General features: G+C 35.0%; 1 protein-coding gene across 3 annotated transcripts; it reads right to left on the bottom strand.

The window, feature by feature from the left end:
* Nucleotides 1-4,570: 4,570 nt before the first annotated feature.
* On the bottom strand, nt 4,571-12,899 carry polg2 (polymerase (DNA directed), gamma 2, accessory subunit). Of its 3 annotated transcripts, XM_043240949.1 has the most exons (9): nt 12,774-12,899; nt 12,224-12,676; nt 12,035-12,152; nt 11,785-11,890; nt 10,613-10,798; nt 9,234-9,374; nt 5,280-5,360; nt 4,941-5,041; nt 4,571-4,854 (listed from the first exon to the last, which is right to left on the bottom strand). In XM_043240949.1, exons 2-9 carry the CDS (start codon nt 12,654-12,656, stop codon nt 4,689-4,691), a joined length of 1,332 nt encoding a protein of 443 aa, XP_043096884.1. In that variant the 5' UTR covers nt 12,657-12,676; nt 12,774-12,899; the 3' UTR covers nt 4,571-4,688. The 3 variants fall into 3 exon arrangements, with proteins under 3 accessions (XP_043096884.1, XP_043096883.1, XP_043096885.1); XM_043240948.1 differs by having other exon boundaries at nt 12,224-12,881; XM_043240950.1 differs by lacking the exons at nt 4,571-4,854; nt 4,941-5,041; nt 5,280-5,360 and adding an exon at nt 8,171-8,317 and having other exon boundaries at nt 12,224-12,881.
* Between the last annotated feature and the right edge of the window lie 6,616 nt (nt 12,900-19,515).

The raw sequence follows: 19,515 nt of genomic DNA, 5'->3' as shown, positions 1-19,515 counted from the left end.
AGGTTAGGTAAAGTAAGTCGAGTCTGTCCTATCTCTCATAAGCGTCTTTTGGCAGGCAAGCGTATTGGTTATAATAAGATATAGTTTTATTATAGTTTATATATAGGTTAAATACATTACAAATAAAATACTAATATAAAATATAAATAAAAACAAAGTTGTATAATCTGCAAGCTCTGTCGTTCGGAGGCGTCGTGGCGAGGCTGTCTGGCATCGGAGAAGCGTGTCGCCGAGGTGCAGCTTTATCTTCTGGCTCACTTCTAAGTGCAATCCTCCTATATAGACTACAGGTGCAAGTCGACACTTTTTGGGAAAGTCCCATACAGCTGGAGACCTCCCTTTCAAGAAGCTCACTATAAAAACACAGCCATCTTATCAGTCTGCTCTTCTGCGAAGATCTTTCTAAGATGTCCTCCTCTCCGCATCGGGAACTCAGCACTCAACAGTAACATTCCTACTCTTCAAAGTTCTTACTAATACATATTTTATCTTTGGCTATACTTTAACTAAATGCTACATATATCATACCTAATGTCTTTTCTCAATAAACTACTTTTACACATGATGCTATGGTGGTCTTTCTTTCTACTATTCAGTAAAATGAATACAATACCATGTGTACTGTGTGTCTTATAAATACTTATCAAATAAAGAATACAATATTCTGTGTGGTCTCTTCTTCTTGATAAATCAGTAACACATCACAACGTGTTCACAATACAAGGTATCACTCAAATAAACAAGGCAAACTTAGAAAATTGGGAAAACTTCCCGTTTTCCTCAACACCATACAGAAGCACACACACTCACACAGGCAAAGGGGTGAAGCTCGAGAGAGAGGCGAAGAGAGGAGCCTTCCACCTAAATACAGCTGAAGATGATTTTTGTAAAACATTTGAAGAACAAACGTCCTTGTGCTAGGCTAAAAACCTTTTGTTCTCATGGAAAAATAAGGGGATTTTTATTTTTATTAGGAATGTAATTTATAGTCTTTATATTGCTGAAAGAAATTTATATGCAACCATCAGAGTTAGTCACGTATCTGTTAAATAATTGTTAAAATTCTTTATTTTGTTGTTAATCTTTCTTTTTTCTTGCACACTTATAAAGGAAGAGACTGACCAAAAATGTAAGTGAGCTTTTGGAAATGTAACCTGATGACCACCATGGATGGTGGGAAACCCCACCCCTTGATGGATGGAGGAACAAACTGGAAAACTGACCTGGTCATAGGTCAACATTCGCAGGTCATTAGCGGGGTAACAGTGGTCCACACTTCTGGTTGGGAGTCCAAAGCCAAAGCCATAAATCAAAGTTGACAAACCAGGGTATACTGACTACTGCTTTTAACAATCCATATTGTGTCAAAGCATTAAACAGTATCACATTTGGAGAATAGAGTGTCAGTAATGACAAGACAAGATTAAACACCCAATTTTCGGTTAAAAGCATTTCATCATTGACTGCAGAGACATCATTGTCTAGATCACCTCATTTTCAATAGGATCTTTATAATCAAATTGATGATAATCACTAGAAATTAAGTGTCCCCAACTAAGCAAGCCAGAGGCAACACGACAAGGAACCAAAAATCTCCATCTGTGACAAAATGGAGAAAAAAAAAACCTTGGGAGAAACCAGGCTCAGTTGGGGGGGCAGATCTCCTCTGGTTCTCCTCCTCTCGAAACCAGCACTTAATTTCCAGTTTAAATTTAAATGCAGCTATGTCAGATTGTGTGACTTACTTTGTGTGAGTGAGTGAGTCTGTGTGTGTGTCTGGTTCCAGTGATCTGTTTCTGGAGACAGGTGTTCTAGGTGTTCTGGTCTCCATTGGTGATCAGGGCTGCAGACAGCAGATGGCTGGTCCACCATCTGATCTGGATACAGACTGAGAAATTGGAAATTAAGTCATTATTCAGATGAAGGTGCCCTCCAGTGGTCATCAAAGAGAGCCACAGAGGTCTGATTTGTTTTCAGAAAGGGGTTGGTTTAGGTGCAGGGTTGATCAATCAATCAATCAATCAATCAATCATTTTTATTTATATAGCACTTTTAACAACATAGGTTGCATCAAAGCACTGTACAGTATAATGTAGAAGAGTACAATGACAGGGATGTATAATGACGAGAGTGAACAATTTGTTATTAAACGCAGAGTCGGTCTCTGTAATCAATTCGATGTTAAATCACTAGAAGTTAAGTGTCCCCAACAAAGCAAGCCAGAGGCGACAGCAAAAACAAAACCCCATGCATACAGAATGGAGAAAAAAAACCTTGGGAGAAACCAGACTCAGTTGGGGTCAGTTCTCCTCTGACCGGACGCCCAGCACTTAACTTCCAGTTCAGTTTTAAACGCAGCTGTGTCAGATAGTGTAAATGACTTAGTGTGTGTGTGTATGTGTGTGTGCATCAGGATCTGGTGATCTGTCGACGGGCGCATCTAGGTTTTCTGGTCTCTGATGAACATAATCTGTGTGCTGATCCACCATCTAGTCTGGATACAAACTGTGAAAACAGATTGAGAAAGAGACAGGACTAATATTAGCGTAGATGCCATTCTTTTTACGATGTCACAAGTACATCGTATTTTAGGAGTAGTGTTCCCGGTTCCAGCAAATCTAAGTAATGCAGCCCAAAAATCCTTTAACGGATTTAAATAATAAAAAGTATGTTGGGGTGTTATGTGTAGGCTAAGTTAAAAAGATGTGTCTTTAATCTAGATTTAAACTGGCAGAGTGTGTCTGCTTCCCGAACAGAGTTAGGGAGATTGTTCCAGAGTTTAGGTGCTAGATAGGAAAAGGATCTGCCGCCCGCAGTTGATTTTGATATTCTAGGTATTATCAAATGGCCAGAGTTTTGAGAACGCAGCGGACGTGCAGGACTATAATGTGATAAGAGCTCGCTCAAGTATTGAGGAGCTAAACCATTCAGGGCTTTATAGGTAATTAATAAGATTTTAAAATCTATCCGATGTTTGATAAGGAGCCAGTGCAGTGTTGACAGAACCGGGCTAATATGATCATACTTCCTAGTTCTAGTAAGGACTCTGGCTGCTGCGTTTTGGACTAGTTGAAGTTTGTTTATTAAACATGCAGAACAACCACCCAATAAAGCATTACAATAATCTAACCTCGAGGTCATAAACGCATGAATTAATATTTCTGCATTAGAGGTTGAAAGCATAGGTCGTAATTTAGATATATTTTTAAGATGGAAAAACGCAGTTTTACAGATGCTAGAAACATGGTTTTCGAAGGAAAGATTGCTGTCCAACAGCACACCTAGGTTCCTAACTGATGATGAAGAATTAACAGAGCAGCCATCAAGTGATAGGATGTGTTCTAGATTATTATATGTGGGGTTTTTAGGTCCAATTATTATCACCTCAGGTTGATGTAGAGCAATAGAAAATATAAATAATGCAGTAAAACCACTATGCATATGGGGAGTCTCCATAAACTACATATGAAAAAATGTGTGTATGTATGCATGCATGCATGTAAAAGGATAAATAACCCATTTCAAACCATGAAAAAAATAATGGTATTTTTGCATACTTTCCCTAAAGTTGGAAATACAGTACATGTTAATTAGCATAGTCAGAAATAAATTCAATTTCAAGATGGTACTGCTGATAATACAGTTTTTTATCAAATCAAAAAGATTTTATTTTAGCAAAATATAAGGGATCGTATAAAATGCATGGGTTTTTTTTGAGTACTGACCTGAATAAGATATTTCACATAAAAGTGCTTTGATGCAACCTGTGTTGTTAAAAGCGCTATATGAATAAAAATGATTGATTGATTGATAAAAGACATTTACATACAGTCCACAAGAGAAAATAATAGTTTAATTAATAAAAAAATGACTGCTTGATATTTAATTATGTATTCTTTGGTTTTTATGCATTTTTGTGTATTTAAACTTTTTCCAAAGACTGTATGATTTGCGATCAATCTTTTCACAATGAGGACAACTGAGGAACTCATTTTTTATATTTAAAAATTATATTTAGGAAAAATATAGTTTTTAAATGATTTAGTACTATATTTGTGTATGGTATGGTTCATTGTCATTTTCCTTATCCATTTGTTAATGGGGACTTTGTGATACTGTAGCTGACGGTTGCATGGTTAAATCTTTTTTTTTTGATAGTAATCAATCATGGAAGTTAATTTAGTCACTGTATTAAATGTTTGTTTGTTTTCTTCTAAAAGAGACGAAAAAGGTGCAGAGATTACGTTTTTAGATATGGAGTTCAAATTCTGAGAATATTGCTTTAAACTGTAGCAACACCTCCCCCATTACTTTTTGGATGTGGCTCATTTTTACAGCATTAATTTTGGAGGGTACACTCTATTCTAATGTATCTGGTTTTAGCCAGGTTTCTAATTAGTCAGATTAGTTTGATGGCTAGTATACGGAATATGGAAGGAATTTAGTTATATTTGAGCGCTTTAAACAACAGGGCGTGATAAACAGAAGAGCGAAGATACACAGAGCTACAAACACACAAACTTCTCATCAGACAGGAGCAATCGCATTTTATATAAGCAGAGTAACAATTTTGTAGCCGTTACATCACTTTATTTTACTTGAGCAGAGTATCCATTTTCTAACTGTTACATCAATACAGTTATCATATTCCAGCATTGTGATACTTTACAAGGTATATCCTTTTATATTCAGAAATTCTCTGAGGCAGATATGTATTTGAGCAGAAAGCTTTTGATTTCTGAGATGTGCATAGTCTCTCTGATGGTGGTGTCTCTGTTACGAACCAGCAGAAGGCCACTTTTTAGTGTGCTCTCACTGACCATCAATGTGAAGAGGACACCCATCTCATCATACCTGCAGAATAAATAAAACTCATCATAAAAATGTAGTCAAGATATTTTATGGAGTATTGTTTAGTAAATGTAGACAGAGTCAGTTACTTTGTGTGTAAAGTCTCCAGAGATAATGACATTGAGTCCAAGTATCCAGGCCATGTGGAAATTCCCGCTGCAAGAAACTCTTGAAACAAACCCTCACAAACCTAAAGACAGACATTATTTTAGGGGCAGTCTATCTCAAGTGGCTCACAAATTATAAAGCAGATTGCTTAATTTATTTTATTAATTTTATCAGTCTTAAGTGATACGTCAGTATACTTAGGATGAAATAATTATGCCACCCTTTCAAATAAACAATGTCTTAAAAACAACAAATTACTGAATACTGATTCTAAACTTCTAATAACATTAATTATAATAAGAATGTTCGTCAATAAATACCTGTCTAAGCTCGGAACTGGAGCCTCGTCCCATATCCAAAGCTACTTTCACTGGGGTTAAAGTGGGATGCAGCTTCAAAACCTGAACATAGCATAGGATACTCTAGTGAGATTCCATCTCTACTGTTTTCTCTTTGAAAAATATTTCATTTTTCAAACTCATTATAAATATTCCCCTATTATGCTTTTTCTAAGTATTACCTATTATAAGTATTAAGTATTATTATGCAGTGTTATATATAATATATGAGGCTTACAATGACACATCTGAATTTGAATTATTCACAAGTGTCATTTAACAAAACTAAATGTGGCATTTAACATAGTTCTGAATTAAATTTCATTTTGTATGGCAGTTTTATATACCTTTAAACTTGTTCTAATTCTTAAAACTGCAAATATCCAGTTTTTAAAGGGTATTAAGACTTGTATGGCTCAATATAACTTAAATTATGTCCCATTAAAACCTATGAATTTTAAAAAGATGTGTTAAAATACACATAATATTATACATATTTTGGACTGTGGGGGTTTATTATTATTCTGATGACGTAAAATGGTTGCACTCTGTGAGCTAGACAACTCAGAATACACAACTCAGATAAATAAAACACAAAAAAAACACAGCAAATGAAAGAGCTTACAGGACATGATTGCCATAAGCATAGGCTTAAACTACATTCTGTGATGAGGAGGTATCATATCGCTCAAAAGTGAAATATGGAGTTCCTCAAGGCTCAGTGCTAGGACTGGTACTTTTCAACCTATACAAGTTACCTCTGGAAAATATTATCAGGAAGTGTTAGCTTTCAATGCCATGAAATTCTCTTAGCTCTGTATTTTCTTATTCTGTTTCTCAGTTTGTATTCAGATCAGATAGATGGATCACCTAGACCTAGATGGGCCCAGTGGACAGATCACCGGAACCAGATGCACAGACACACACAAAATATCTTCTTTACACGATCTGACCCCAACTGATCCTGGTTTCTCCCAAGGTTTTTTTTTCTCCATTCTGTATGGATGGGGTTTTGGTTCCTTGCCGCTGACGCCTCTGGCTTGCTTTGTTGGGAACACTTAACTTCTAGTGATTATCGTTGAATTGATTACAGAGACCGTCTCTGCATTTAATACAAAATTGTTCAATCTTGTCATTTTATATCCCTATCATTGTATTCTTCTACTTTATACTGTTCAGTGCTTTGATACAATCTGTGTTTTTAAAAGCACTATATAAATAAAAGTGATTGATTAGGACAGGTGTCGAGGCATGTGGTGGAACAATGAGCACATTGTTAGGCATAATTTATTCATATTTTCGGTTATTCACCTGTACAACGAAATATATTTTTCCCCTATTTTCAGCGGAAATAACCACCCTTTTTCTGAAAACCTTGCATACTACGGTATTTTGCTCTGCATCTGATTTTCCATAACCAAACCAAAACAAATTATGGAGGCAGCTCCTCCTCAGCCTCATGTCCACTTTTTTACTTGTTTTCACTCTTTCATGTGAACAGTGAATAGGTTGTGCCCAAAACTACGTCATTAACTAAACTTCATTATTTTTGTGAGGAGACAATTTTTTTTTTAATCGCAAGGAGAATTTTTTTAATGGTATATCGCAAATGATAAGATATCGCCCATCCCTATTTCACCACTATGGTTACAGTATCATTATTAACTCACTATCACACTTTTCTTTTTTCTTTCTTTCCACACTTGTCATTTTTCTTTTATTTCAATTAACGAAATAGTTTTCGTCTTTCCTTTTTGTTTACGGAAATAACCTTGCTTTGCAAGGACTTAGTATTATGGGAAGAGAGATCATCATTAGTCAATTGGCTGATGATACCACCCTTTTCCTTCAAATTTTAGACCAGATTCCTTTAGCTCTTAAAACTAAAAGTGTTTTCCAATGCTTCTGGGCTTCATCTCAGTGTACTCAAATGTGAATTAATGCTAATTAAGCAACTGTCTGTTTCCAGTATATGTAATATTAAAGTAAAAGGCACAATAATTTACCTTGGAATTATAATTTTTAGAAACTAAACTTAGATGTGATTGAAATGTTTTGCCCATCATAGAGAAATCCAAAAGAAATTGTAAATTGTAATTTATCTTTAAAAGAATGGATCCTCCTCTTCAAGGCAGAGGGCATCTCTCATCTGACATATGCAGCTATTACTTCAGTCCTTGATTGAAGTTGATCATTCTTTTTACACATTACTATATGTAATTTTGATTTTGCAACCTTAAATAATACTTCATAATCAACCGGTTGAGAAAAAAAAAAAAACTTAAAATCCATCCAGTGTCTGGAATATTGTACTGGAATACATTTTCTCTTATGTAGGTGATTTAAATTTTCTATTATTATGTGATTTTAATGTTGAAAGAATGCCTGTTGCTCTAACTTCCACAAACAAGCACTGTTAGCTTGATCTATGATTTTCAAACATAATTAATTATTAGTTAATAATTTCTTTATCTGGAATGAGAAAATCTGTCTTAAACATAAATCTTTTAGTTTTTGAAAATTGGTTTAAGAATGGGATTGAGTTAATCAATTTCTTTCTCGTTATAATATTCCTGTTACTCCAAAACAGTTTGCTAATGTGTTTGGTGCTATCCGCAATGGTGTCATTATGTTATTAAAGGTAGAATATTCTTTAAATCTGCTCTAAATACTAAGAGCAATTCATTCTTTCTCCCTTAGCGACACTGTAACTCCCTTTCATATTGTTACTGAAAAGTTTAGTTGATATTTTTTGGGTTAAGGTTTGGACTCTTCCCAACAAATATCTATTGACAAATAAGGTCAAAGAGGTCTCTTGTAAACCTATTTATTGGTATTATCATTGTATCAAAATTTTAATTAAAGGAACACTTGTTTTGCAAATAGGCTCATTCGCCAACTTCCCCAAAGTTAAAAAGTTGAGTTTTACCGTTTTTGAATTCATTCCACCAATCTCCAGGTCTATGGAAAATACTCCCCAGCTTGAAAGACAAGCTCCCAGTGCAAGCAAAAGCGTCTGGCTGTTTCAGGCATAAAGTTAATTGATTATTACACTGGAATGAGAGAATGAGAATAGTTCCTAGTCAGCCTAGAAAACTGAAAAATATTGAACGTTTTTGGTCATTTTTAGATGGCTGAATGGATTAAAAAACATTAAAACTCAACTTTTTTAAACTCTGGGGGAGTTGGAGAACAAGCCTATTTTCAAAAAAGTGGATTGTTCCTTTAAATATAGATCTGTGACTTCTATGATTCACATTTTTTTGTCATTGTGATCATACAAGAAAACTGTGGCAAGACCATGTATATAAAACCATATATATGAAGAGCTTTATTTTAGGAATGTCTTGTTTGGTGTTTTCAATTTTGAGAAACGATGCATAAATGTCTATTTTCATTTTAATTCAAAGTGAGATGTTGCTTTTCCTCATGTTTGTCATCAATCTACTGTATGAAATCTCAGATTACCCACATAGGTCTGGGGCAGTAAAAGTGTGTTAAATGTGTTAAGAATTTTAACACATTATTTTTTACAGTAATTCATTAATTTAATTAACATGTTAAATTACCAGTAATAATTGATACATACACTTGCTAATGCTGATGCAGTAGAGATATGATATCTCATAACGTACCACAAACTAATTAAACACTTTCTCTGCTCAAGGCATGCTTGCAGTGGAGTTTAGTTCTTACATTATTTCATAATCAGACTAAACAGACTCTGCCATCTGACCAATTAGAGCAGCATATGTAGGTTCTTAGTAAGGAATTCTTTAGAGAAAATTAAGACTGAAATAAATAATTTTGTATTGTTTGAGAATGTACTAATATACTATTGTAGGAGACCTCTAAAACAAAATTAGAAACCCTTAAAAAAAGCACAATAGGGGCACCTTAATAAAAAGAAAAAAGGAAAGAAAAGCATGAGCTTACCATTCTTTGATGAGGCTTTTGTTTGCTGTCAGTTTTCTTCAGCAATTGAAATGAGTTAAACAGGTAAGCCAGCATCCCTCGATCCACATTTGCACTGACCGAGATGACATGAGGAACTACAGACTTTCTTCCATCTTTGCACTGAAATTTACATGATCATAAATCAGTGTTCTTCAAAGACAGTTGTAAAAATTATTTCACACACACACACACACACATACATACATATATATACACATATATATACACACACACACTTTGAATTTTGCCTTTCTGTTTTGAGGTGTGACAAGCTATTTGTACATAGGTAAGTTCGCTAAAGTTTAAAAAAGCTAAAGTCTACCAATTCAGTGGTTGGTTTGCTCTGGGTCTACACATTGTGTGCCAGGGCCCTACAGCTGCACGGTCACCGAGAGCAACTCTCCAGATGTCTTTCCTAAAGTCTTAATACACACTTACTGAAGTGTGCAACGCTCACAATCATTGACTGGAGTCGTTAAAAAAAAACTTGGATTCAATCAGTGACAGAATACTGCTGTGTTGCTCTGAGATATACAACAGCTCTGCTATGGCTTTGATCTGATCTATTTTCAGAGAAAATTAGCAAAAAGTAACATATTTTAACTTCTTGTTTATTAAAATTTGTAAAAAAAAAAAAAAAAAAAAAAAAACCTGTGTCACACTGCAATTGTGCTGATATTGATATTTAGAGGGGGAAAAAAATCACTGCCATCATGTTACTCACCAAAAATCATATTTTGTAAATATTTTTTTGTATACCGCACTATAAATATCTGAGTTACTTGTGTGTACCGTTTCTCTCACACACTTACTCACCCAGACTGTGCAAGCCTCATCTGCCATGACATATTACATCAGTACATTATCTGTTGTCTTTTACATTGAATGCAATTAAGAATCATTCTCACATGAATCAACATGTCTACACTGTAAAGTTTACATGCAACTGTGAGTGTGCTGTGGCTGTGACGTCACTGCTGGCGCCGCTAGCAAAAGAATCTGCAAGAGGTGAGACTGACTTACTGGTTACCGATCCAAGCTTGTCATGTGAAAAATCAGCTAATTATCAATCCTAGGTGCATCTCAATAAATTAGAATTTCGTGGAAAAGTTAATGTATTTCAGTAATTCAAGTCAAATTGCTTTGTTCTTGGTACTTTTCAACAGTATCTCCACAATAAACACTGAATGAATGACAAGCTTTCTGTTGCAAAACGGTGAAATCTAGTGGAGAAGACTTGTTTTTTTTTTTTCAATTGCAAAATTGAAAACTGTTGCCCAGCACTAATATACACACATACATACAAGCAAAATTGGTTTGACAATCTAAAATACACCTTAAAGACAGTTTGCTCTGACCTGTAGTTTTGTGCAAACTCCTTGGTGAGTCTTCAGCAGTACTGTTTTCTCCAGGCTCCACACCGTCTCCAGAGTCTCTGAGCCCCAGGGGAACTTATAAAGGATTTTAATACCATGGGATGTCCCTTCTTTTAGTTCCTCATCCATCACATTGAACATATTGAAGTCAGAAGGATCTAAAGCAAACTGCAGAAGGAGTTCAATAAAGTCCATACTTGTCTGCACCCATGTTCTTTAAAGGGGTCATGACATAAGAGGTCTTTGTACCATTTAAATATCCTGTAAGCTTCATGTCTTATTTAAAAGGATCCCAGCATAAGGAACAAGTTGATGACACCCTTGATCATGCCAGAGGATTGATCAGGCCGAGGGGACACTCATACTTTTTCCTATTGAATGACGTTAGTTAGAACAGTTACTGATTCCTGATAAATCCTACAGGATAGACTTAAAAACAGGTTGTATTGGAGAGGTTCATAATATGGATGGAAAATAATAATTTTATCCACTTTTTGTGCAAAATACTCACATTACAAAATACATACTAACATTAAGGAACATTAAAGTAACAAAAAAATCTTTGCCATGACCCCTTTAAAATGTTTTATATGATTGTGTAGTGGATGTGACCACTCCTCTAGTCCCAGCTGGCCCACTGTACCCCAAGATTTTCATTGGAGACAAGGAAACACAGACGAAGCATGATCAACTCCCGAAAAATAACAGTGGAAATGAGACTAGCACGTAACACTTTTGGCTCAACAGTGGAAATGGGGATTCTTGGGGCATTTTTACCCCCTGCAATATGGTTCTGAATCTCAGATGATTATTGTCATTTTGACACTCCTATAAAAAAAGAATTATCTGCGACATCTAATATTTTGGCTGTTATCACTAAACATATTTATCTTTCTTCAGAAAAAAATATTAGCAATATTCCAAACTCTGGTTGAGTTGACACGGAATGACCCTATATCTGCAACTTTTTATATTTTGCTGCATACATGTTCAGTCCTTAGAGCAGATGTAGAACAGTTGGTTTCACAAGTTATACACAATATAAAATACAATATATAAAAGGCCAGAACCTCAATTTAATTTGGCTAATATAAATGCTACATAAAGTGTTTTTAATTTTGTTAGGCATTTCACCCTTGTTCAAGCTGCCATACCTTCCTCCACCACTGCAGTCTTTGATGAGCCCAGTAGTCCATCCACTGTGAAGAAGTCCGAGGAGAACAGAACCAAACCAAAGATGACTCTGTGACCTCAAATGAGCTAATGGAGATTAATTAAAAGGTTACATTTACAGTCATATGAGAGGCAAAGCAATTACATAATTACAAATTTCATCTTGATATTAGATCGAGTCTAGTAAAGTCACTCATTAATATAACACAGCTGATAAAACAAAAGACTCACGATCCAGATGAATGTCTCTGCTGACTATCAGAATGATGGCACAGACCTATCTCTGCCAATCCAAAAGGCAATGTCCTATTCACAAGCTCCAAAGCCTGAATATACTGCTGCAAAGCACCTTGAGGGACAAACTGATTTATTCTTGTACTGTAAACTATGAACACAAGAACAGTGTACGTCTACACTTACCCTGCAGGAGACTCGTCCGAACAGACGCACTGTCTTTTATGAGTGTTTGAATCTTCTGAGATGCTTCTTTTTCAGTTAAACTTTCTTGGTCGAGTATTTCTTGAAGGGTATCTACATTAACAATCCTGACAGAATCCTCACACATTCTGTTTTGCACTGAAGTAGTGATCCCAAACACATATGCTTTTGAGCGTATTGCTGAAGTCCACTGTTCAATAATGTTTTTCTTCATTCCTGTTCCTAAAGGTCCATAGGTACAGGTTCTAGTGTGGAAAGCTTCAGGAGAAAGGTAATAACGGTCGGCGCAAAGTTGCATCAGAAGGCTGGTTTTATCACAACTGTCATCAAGAGTATTGTAATGAGATAACCTGCGCTGATACCAAGGGAGCTTTTCGCCTAAAAGCTGGAGCCTTCTGGTGCGATAAAGGAACATTTTCCCGGAGGGCTCAATCCCTAGCAGGTGGCATGTATAAATGAAAACAGAGCAACATCATATATTCTCCAATTTAACGTCGCATGACATGAGCTATATTGTTTTCACGCAATTTACCGTTAGTCCATAGAAAAATGTATGCCTGTTCAGCGCGCCTGATAAAATTACTTTTCTTCCGTGCTTTACCGGTACACTACTACTACTTCTACTTCTTCTTCTTCTTTCTTTCCGGCAGTGTAGACGTTACTGGGCAAATTACTGCCCTCCACAGGATATTGTTTGAACTAAATTCCTATATACAGTTTTGTTCAACGCAGGAACTGAAGAACTGCTTCAGAGATCGGTTTATGCGGATCCCTGTGTTCAAACAAAGAAGTGAGGGAAAAACACGTCAACTACAAGTTCTAACAATTTATCAGAAAGTGCTTATCTTTCTTCATTATACTTCAGAAAACGTAACATACTGTTTCCATATTCTCACATTGACATAATCCAGAAATATGCTTTCCTACAATATACAAAAAGTAACTACAGCGCCCCAACCTCAGTCTACACATAAAAACATGGTGACACTTTATTTTACAGTTATGAATAAAATAAAATAAAAACGTCTATCCTTGATTTCACATCCTCTGTGCCATTCTTTCATTAAAGGAATGGTTCACAGAAAATATCTCATGCTCAAGCAGTTCCCAACCTTTATGAATTTCTTTGTTCTGCCAATCACAAAGACACCAATGTTTTTTTCCTACTATGGAAGTCAGTGGTGACCCAAAACAGCATGGTTACAAACTTTCTTCACCATATTTTTTATAGTAACACTTTATACAAATGTTTAGTTGCAAGGCATAAATTAGTGATTAGTTAATGATGAACTAATCATTTACAAAACATTCATAAGTAATTAACAAGTGATATGGTAAGAATATATGTATGTTTTGTTAATTCATTTACAAGTCCTTTACAAGTGATTAGTAATGATGAACTATTCATTTACTCTTAATAAGTGATATATTAATATTCTATCTATGTTTTGTAGATAAATAATGTAGTGATTAGATGATGATTAACTAATCATTTACAAAAAATACTTTTATAAATGATTATTAAGTAATATTCTAACAATTTACTAATCTTTCGTAAGTTAACTTAAATAGAATCATGAAATAATTCTCAGTAAAAGGTTAATACACTGAAAAAAATTATACAATTATTTTTTTCAATGTAAGTGGTTGCAAACAATATTTTTTTGTTACTATTAAATAAAAAAATGTTGAGAGTCAGTAAACTAAATTTGTTTATTTAAATGTAGCTAAAAAATGGTATAGTTACTAGTTAATTTAGTATTTAATATTATTAATCACTTAAAAAAATTGACAAATATTAAAATGTCAACATTGTACTATTATCTATATATTAACATAAGAATGAATAATTTATAACAATTTCTGCACCCCCATTCTAAAGTGCAAACTACTCAGTTGTAAAGGTTTAACAAACCTGTCGGTTACAGGTTGTGTGTGTGAGTGTGTATGGGGATCAAACTGTAGCAAAGCCATACGGGCTGGTATAGCATTTATGTAGAAATGTAGATTATATATATGCTACATAAAGTAATTCAATGCTTACACCATTGAACTGATGCATCATTCAATAATTTAAACTTTATTTTTATTTTTTTTAATTATAATTTAATTTTTATTTATATAGCGCTTTTAACACCACAGATTGTATCAAAGCACTGAAGAGTATAAAATAAAAAAATACAGTGATATGGATGTATAATGACGAGATTGAATTGTAATCAATTCAACGATAGTCACTAGAAGTTAAGTGTCCCCAACAAAGCAAACCAGAGGCGACAGCGGCAAGGAAACAAAACCCCATCCATACAGAATGGAGAAAAAAAAACCTTAGGAGAAACCAGACTCAGTTGGGGTCAGTTCTCCTCTGACCGGACGCCCAGCACTTAACTTCCAGTTCAATTTTAAACGCAACTATGTCAGATAGTGGAAATGACTTACATAATGACTTAACATAATCTCTGGGTGCTGATCCACCATCTAGTCTGGATACAAACTGTGAAACAGATTAAGAAAGAAACAAGAATAATATTAGCGTAGATGCCATTCTTTTTACAATGTAAAATGTAATGTACAATGTAAAAAAATCCTTTAATGGATTTGAATAATACAACCGTATTAGTGTGTTATTTGTAGGCTAGGTTAAAAAGATGTGTCTTTAATCTAGATTTGAACTGACAGAGTGTGTCTGCTTCCTGAACAGAGTTAGGGAGATTGATCCAGAGTTTAGGTGCTAAGCGGACATGCAGGACTATGTGATGAGCTCATTCAAATAATGAGGAGCTAAACCATTCAAAGCTTTATAGGTGATTAATAAGATTTTAAAATCAATCCGATGTTTGACAGAACCGGGCTAATATGATCATACTTCAGCTAGTCCAAAATTCAGCAGCTAGATACTTAATACAAAGTTAGGTCTCAAAATAATACAGTGCTCCTCCCAACAATAACTAAAACAACACTTTAACTCATTGCTAATAGATTCTCTGGGGTTACTCAAGTTTATTAGGCATATTTTACCACAATGTGTATGAAAATTTACTCCATTGACTTGTTTACCCTCTCCCCCATTCCCAGCCCTGATTTTAGAAACTCAGTTTTGAAGATTGCACATCTCTATTAGATCCTTCTGCTAAAATGCTAAATTAAGCAATCAGTAGGCAGATGAAATCATGCATGTTAAACTACTGAAGTAGTGCAAATACTATTCTGATTACTTTTCAGGAGCAGGCTCATCAAGAGCAACTTCAAACTGTGGAGGAAGCATGGTACACTGGTACTCCCACTCAACCAAGAACAGGTTCTAATGGACCTGCTGGTGCCTTACATACAGTTGAGATCATCCAGCTAAATCAGTGGTTTTCAAACCTGTCCTGCAAGTACCCCCAGCACTGCATATTTTGTAGGTCTCTCATATCTGACACACCCAGGTCTTGAAGTCTCTACTAATGAGCTGATGAGTTGAATCAGGTGTGATTCACAAGGCTGCACAGAAAATGTCCGTTTCTTATTTGTATGCTGCATACGTCATAAAGACCTTATTTTAGAATATTGACAGTTACAGACTTGATTGTTATTCTTAGTTAAGTATTAATTGTTGTAATATGATTTTGATTTGTGAATGTAATGCTCAGTTATCTGTAATAAACCAGGCTTGATGACATATGCAGCCTCCAAATGCGACCTTTGAAGGATGCAGCCTTCCATTTGAGAAATGGCCAATGTGTATTTTTGGGGTGCTCACAGGGACAACTGAACTAAACACTTTTGCAGTAGAAAGACTAACATAAGTAAATAATTAGTGAATTTTCAGTTTTATCTGAATGCTTTAATGTTACACATACATTATTTAGTAAAAAAAAAGATTTGTATTGTTTGTTTTTTGCTTTAGCTCAATTTTATTATAAGAGATTATTCCCTGGACTGTTTTTTTTTTTTAAAAAGCTGTTAAACATAGTTTTCAGGTGTCCCATGACATATTTACAACTAATTACATCTGTACGTGGTCATTATGTATCTAACTTGTTCGGTGTAATGTGATTGTACTTTGCTTGCTTTGTTTTTCCCCCTTCCTGGTCGTTTATTCCGCATATACTCTTTCTTTCGCTGTCATCCCTTCAGCCAAGAATCAAGCTCTGAGGGTGACCTGATTGGTTGATGAGATGGGGGTTGGTGGATAAAGCTAAAGTGCATTGTCAGGCTAATGGAAAGAGTCTTTCCTCCTCATGCCTGAGTTGGCTGACAGTTTTGTAGGCCTAAAACCTACAATTTTCTTTTGCTGATTGATTTTTCCTGTTTTTGGTCAGATAGGGAGTGATGTGAAAAGGTTATGTTGTTTATTTCTTTTTTTGTCTCAGATAAGTTAGTTTAATCCTCCCTAAGTTTAGGCTCCTTTTTGTTTGTTGTGACCTGGTCTCATACTGTTAAGTTTCTCATACTCATAAGTTTCTTGCTCCCCTTTTTTTTTCTCCCAATGTTGAAATCTGAGCCAATAAAAAATAAATAAAACACTAACTTGCTGGCTGGGACAGGAGTGATGGCCTCCAAAACCCCTTCTGTTTTCTCTCATCTGATTGGCTGAACAACGTGCAAGGAATATATGTAACAACTGGGGGCCAATTTTACACAAATTCATAGGCTCTCAACAACGCTGCCGTTACCATATCATAGTCCAATGATTTCTCTATTGTAAAATACAAGATTTTGTCTCAAACTCACATTCTTTACATTCAAACAAATGTGTTGCACATATTCAAAACAAGTCTGAATAAATTTAAACTGACATTACATTTTAAAATGGAAGTAATTTTATCTAATACTGAGCAAAATGTTTCTGGGCAAAAGCAAAGGGACATCTAGAAGGTGTAGTTTTACAAAATGTATCTTTAACTTACATTCTTTGCATATAATAATCTTTGCCTATCATAATCTCATGATCCCATCGGACCTATTGCAACCCTAAGTTCCCCTTCTGTCTCAGCAGTTAGCAGGCACTCTGTTTCTGGTACTTGCATGCCTGAGTGAGGTTCTTGTGCTAGGCCACTGTTTTCCCTGTCGATCAAGGGAATGTGGATGTCTTATATAAAGGAGATAAAAGTTTTTATCTCATTACAGTAATAACTATATTATGTCAAATTATATTAAATGTTAGGAAATATGCATTCATATAACAAACACCATGAAAGGTGTCCAGAGGAGCTTGCAGTAGTGGAATGACATGTACTGGCAACCAGAGGAGATGCATATGATTCAACATATCCAGCCGCTCTTCTTCCACCTACTGATAAAGCATATTGTAGTAGATGTTTGTGACTGAAGCCCAGATATCTCTCCAGAGCCTATCTATTCTGGTAATTTATTAAATGTTTAGTTAAATTGAAAATGCACTGCACTGAATGCATTTTTAAATACAGTGATTCCACCCCAAAATGAAGACTTTTTTTTTTTTAATTAAACCAAAAATATAACTAAATTATACAATGCTATTACATGAGCTATTTTGGTTGTCCTTATTTTTCTGACATTTAATTACAATAAACTGTGTCGCCCGAGATCCAGCTTGAGAATCACAGTCTCACCTTTGTGGACACTCGTTCCTGCAATGAAGCTGCTTCTTCTTGTAGGTCAAACAGAGAACATCATACATGCTACATACATTTTCAACACTTTGGTCCCCCTAACCCTAAGAAAATGTACATAGAACATTTTAAATGTGGCTATTTTAAAACAAACATTAATTTACACTAGAACAAATACCAAATTTACTTATAGGGAATATTTACCGAATTGGAAGACCAAATCTCTGAACAGAATTGTGGAGAAAGTACAGGATGGTTGAAGCCATATTATTAGTTGCAACATCTAGGTTTCATTCTAGAGTGTGTGATTCTGATGTCAATACAATATCAAATGTGAAACCCAGCTAAAGTCTTTTTGTGATTTAATATTTTCTACATTTCTAGATTTTTGTACATTCTGTGATGATGTCATTTTGATATTTTTAATACTGACTTTAAAGATTTAAAGAATATTTAATTTAGACCTATAAACACAGATTACCTACTTTTGTCATTTTTTGGCTATGACTACTTTAATTGCTCCCATAGCTACATGTAAAAACTGTAACATTTTTAGCAAAATATACTGAAAAATCATCAATACCCCTAAAAATCACAATGCTGTATCTGTGTTTAGAGAAATTAAGTTAAAACAATGAAAATCATAGGTTAGGTAATACAATTTCTGTTACTGTTTTAGGATGCATACCATATAAGCTTGTGGTTGACATCGATACGCATTATTGCTTCTGTGCTGGGAACAAAATATGTCCTACTAACAACACACCCTAACTGTCAGCCTAAAAATGATGCCGGGCCATCTATTCCGCACCACCAAAGGGAGGTCTCGCCGGAGTATTAACCAGCGAGTGGTGATAAAGACGCTTATAACCTGATCCGCATTCGGGCAGGTGATGAGTGGAAAACTGCCTTCTCCGCCACAAGCGGTCACTATGAGTACCTCGTTACACCTTTCTGCCTTTGCAACAGTCCAGCCATGTTTCAGTAATTTATTTTTACTTATATTTACTCTGACACCCTAGGCTGCTGTCCAGCGTGTCCGAGCAGTTCTGTCTCACCTAATTCAGAAATGTCTAGTAGTCAAAGGGGAGAAGTGTGAGTTCCATCGCACCAGCACATCCTTCCTGGGGTACATCAGAAGCCGTGACGGAGTAGCAGTGGACGAAAGGAAGGGGTACCATTAATGTACCATTGCTGCTGTCGCGAGGCCAAAGTTCTTAACACCTTTATTTTTCACACAGATAAATATTTTTCAGAGTGAATGCGTTTTGCAGTTCTTAACACCTTTGTTCTTGTTTAATATGAAGTTTTTCAACATATGATTTACCCCTTATGAAACATAATGCAATGATACAAGACCTGTTTTCTTGAGCTTACAACTTGACTTACACTTTTACAAAACGTATTTTGTGCATGCAAATTTATTTTGCGTTCTTAATGTGACATACACATTCACAAATCTTAAAAAATATTAACTGTACATGTATGTCTGTATGTATATAAATATGTATATTTAATGTGTTTATATATAGATTTACAACAATTTTGAACAAATTTATCCATTAATTTTAAAAAATAGCACTAGATACTTTAACATCAAGTGTATTTAGGCTGTTAGTGGATTACTAAGTGTTTTTATAAAATAATGATTTTTATTGCAAAAAATATGAAATAGAAATATAAAAATACATAAAATAA

This window comes from Puntigrus tetrazona, chromosome 6 (genome assembly GCF_018831695.1).
Source record: "Puntigrus tetrazona isolate hp1 chromosome 6, ASM1883169v1, whole genome shotgun sequence".
In the NCBI taxonomy this organism is placed as follows: Eukaryota; Metazoa; Chordata; class Actinopteri; order Cypriniformes; family Cyprinidae; genus Puntigrus; species Puntigrus tetrazona.
Note: the sequence above shows the minus strand (reverse complement) of the source record. Positions and strands in the feature narration are given on the sequence as shown.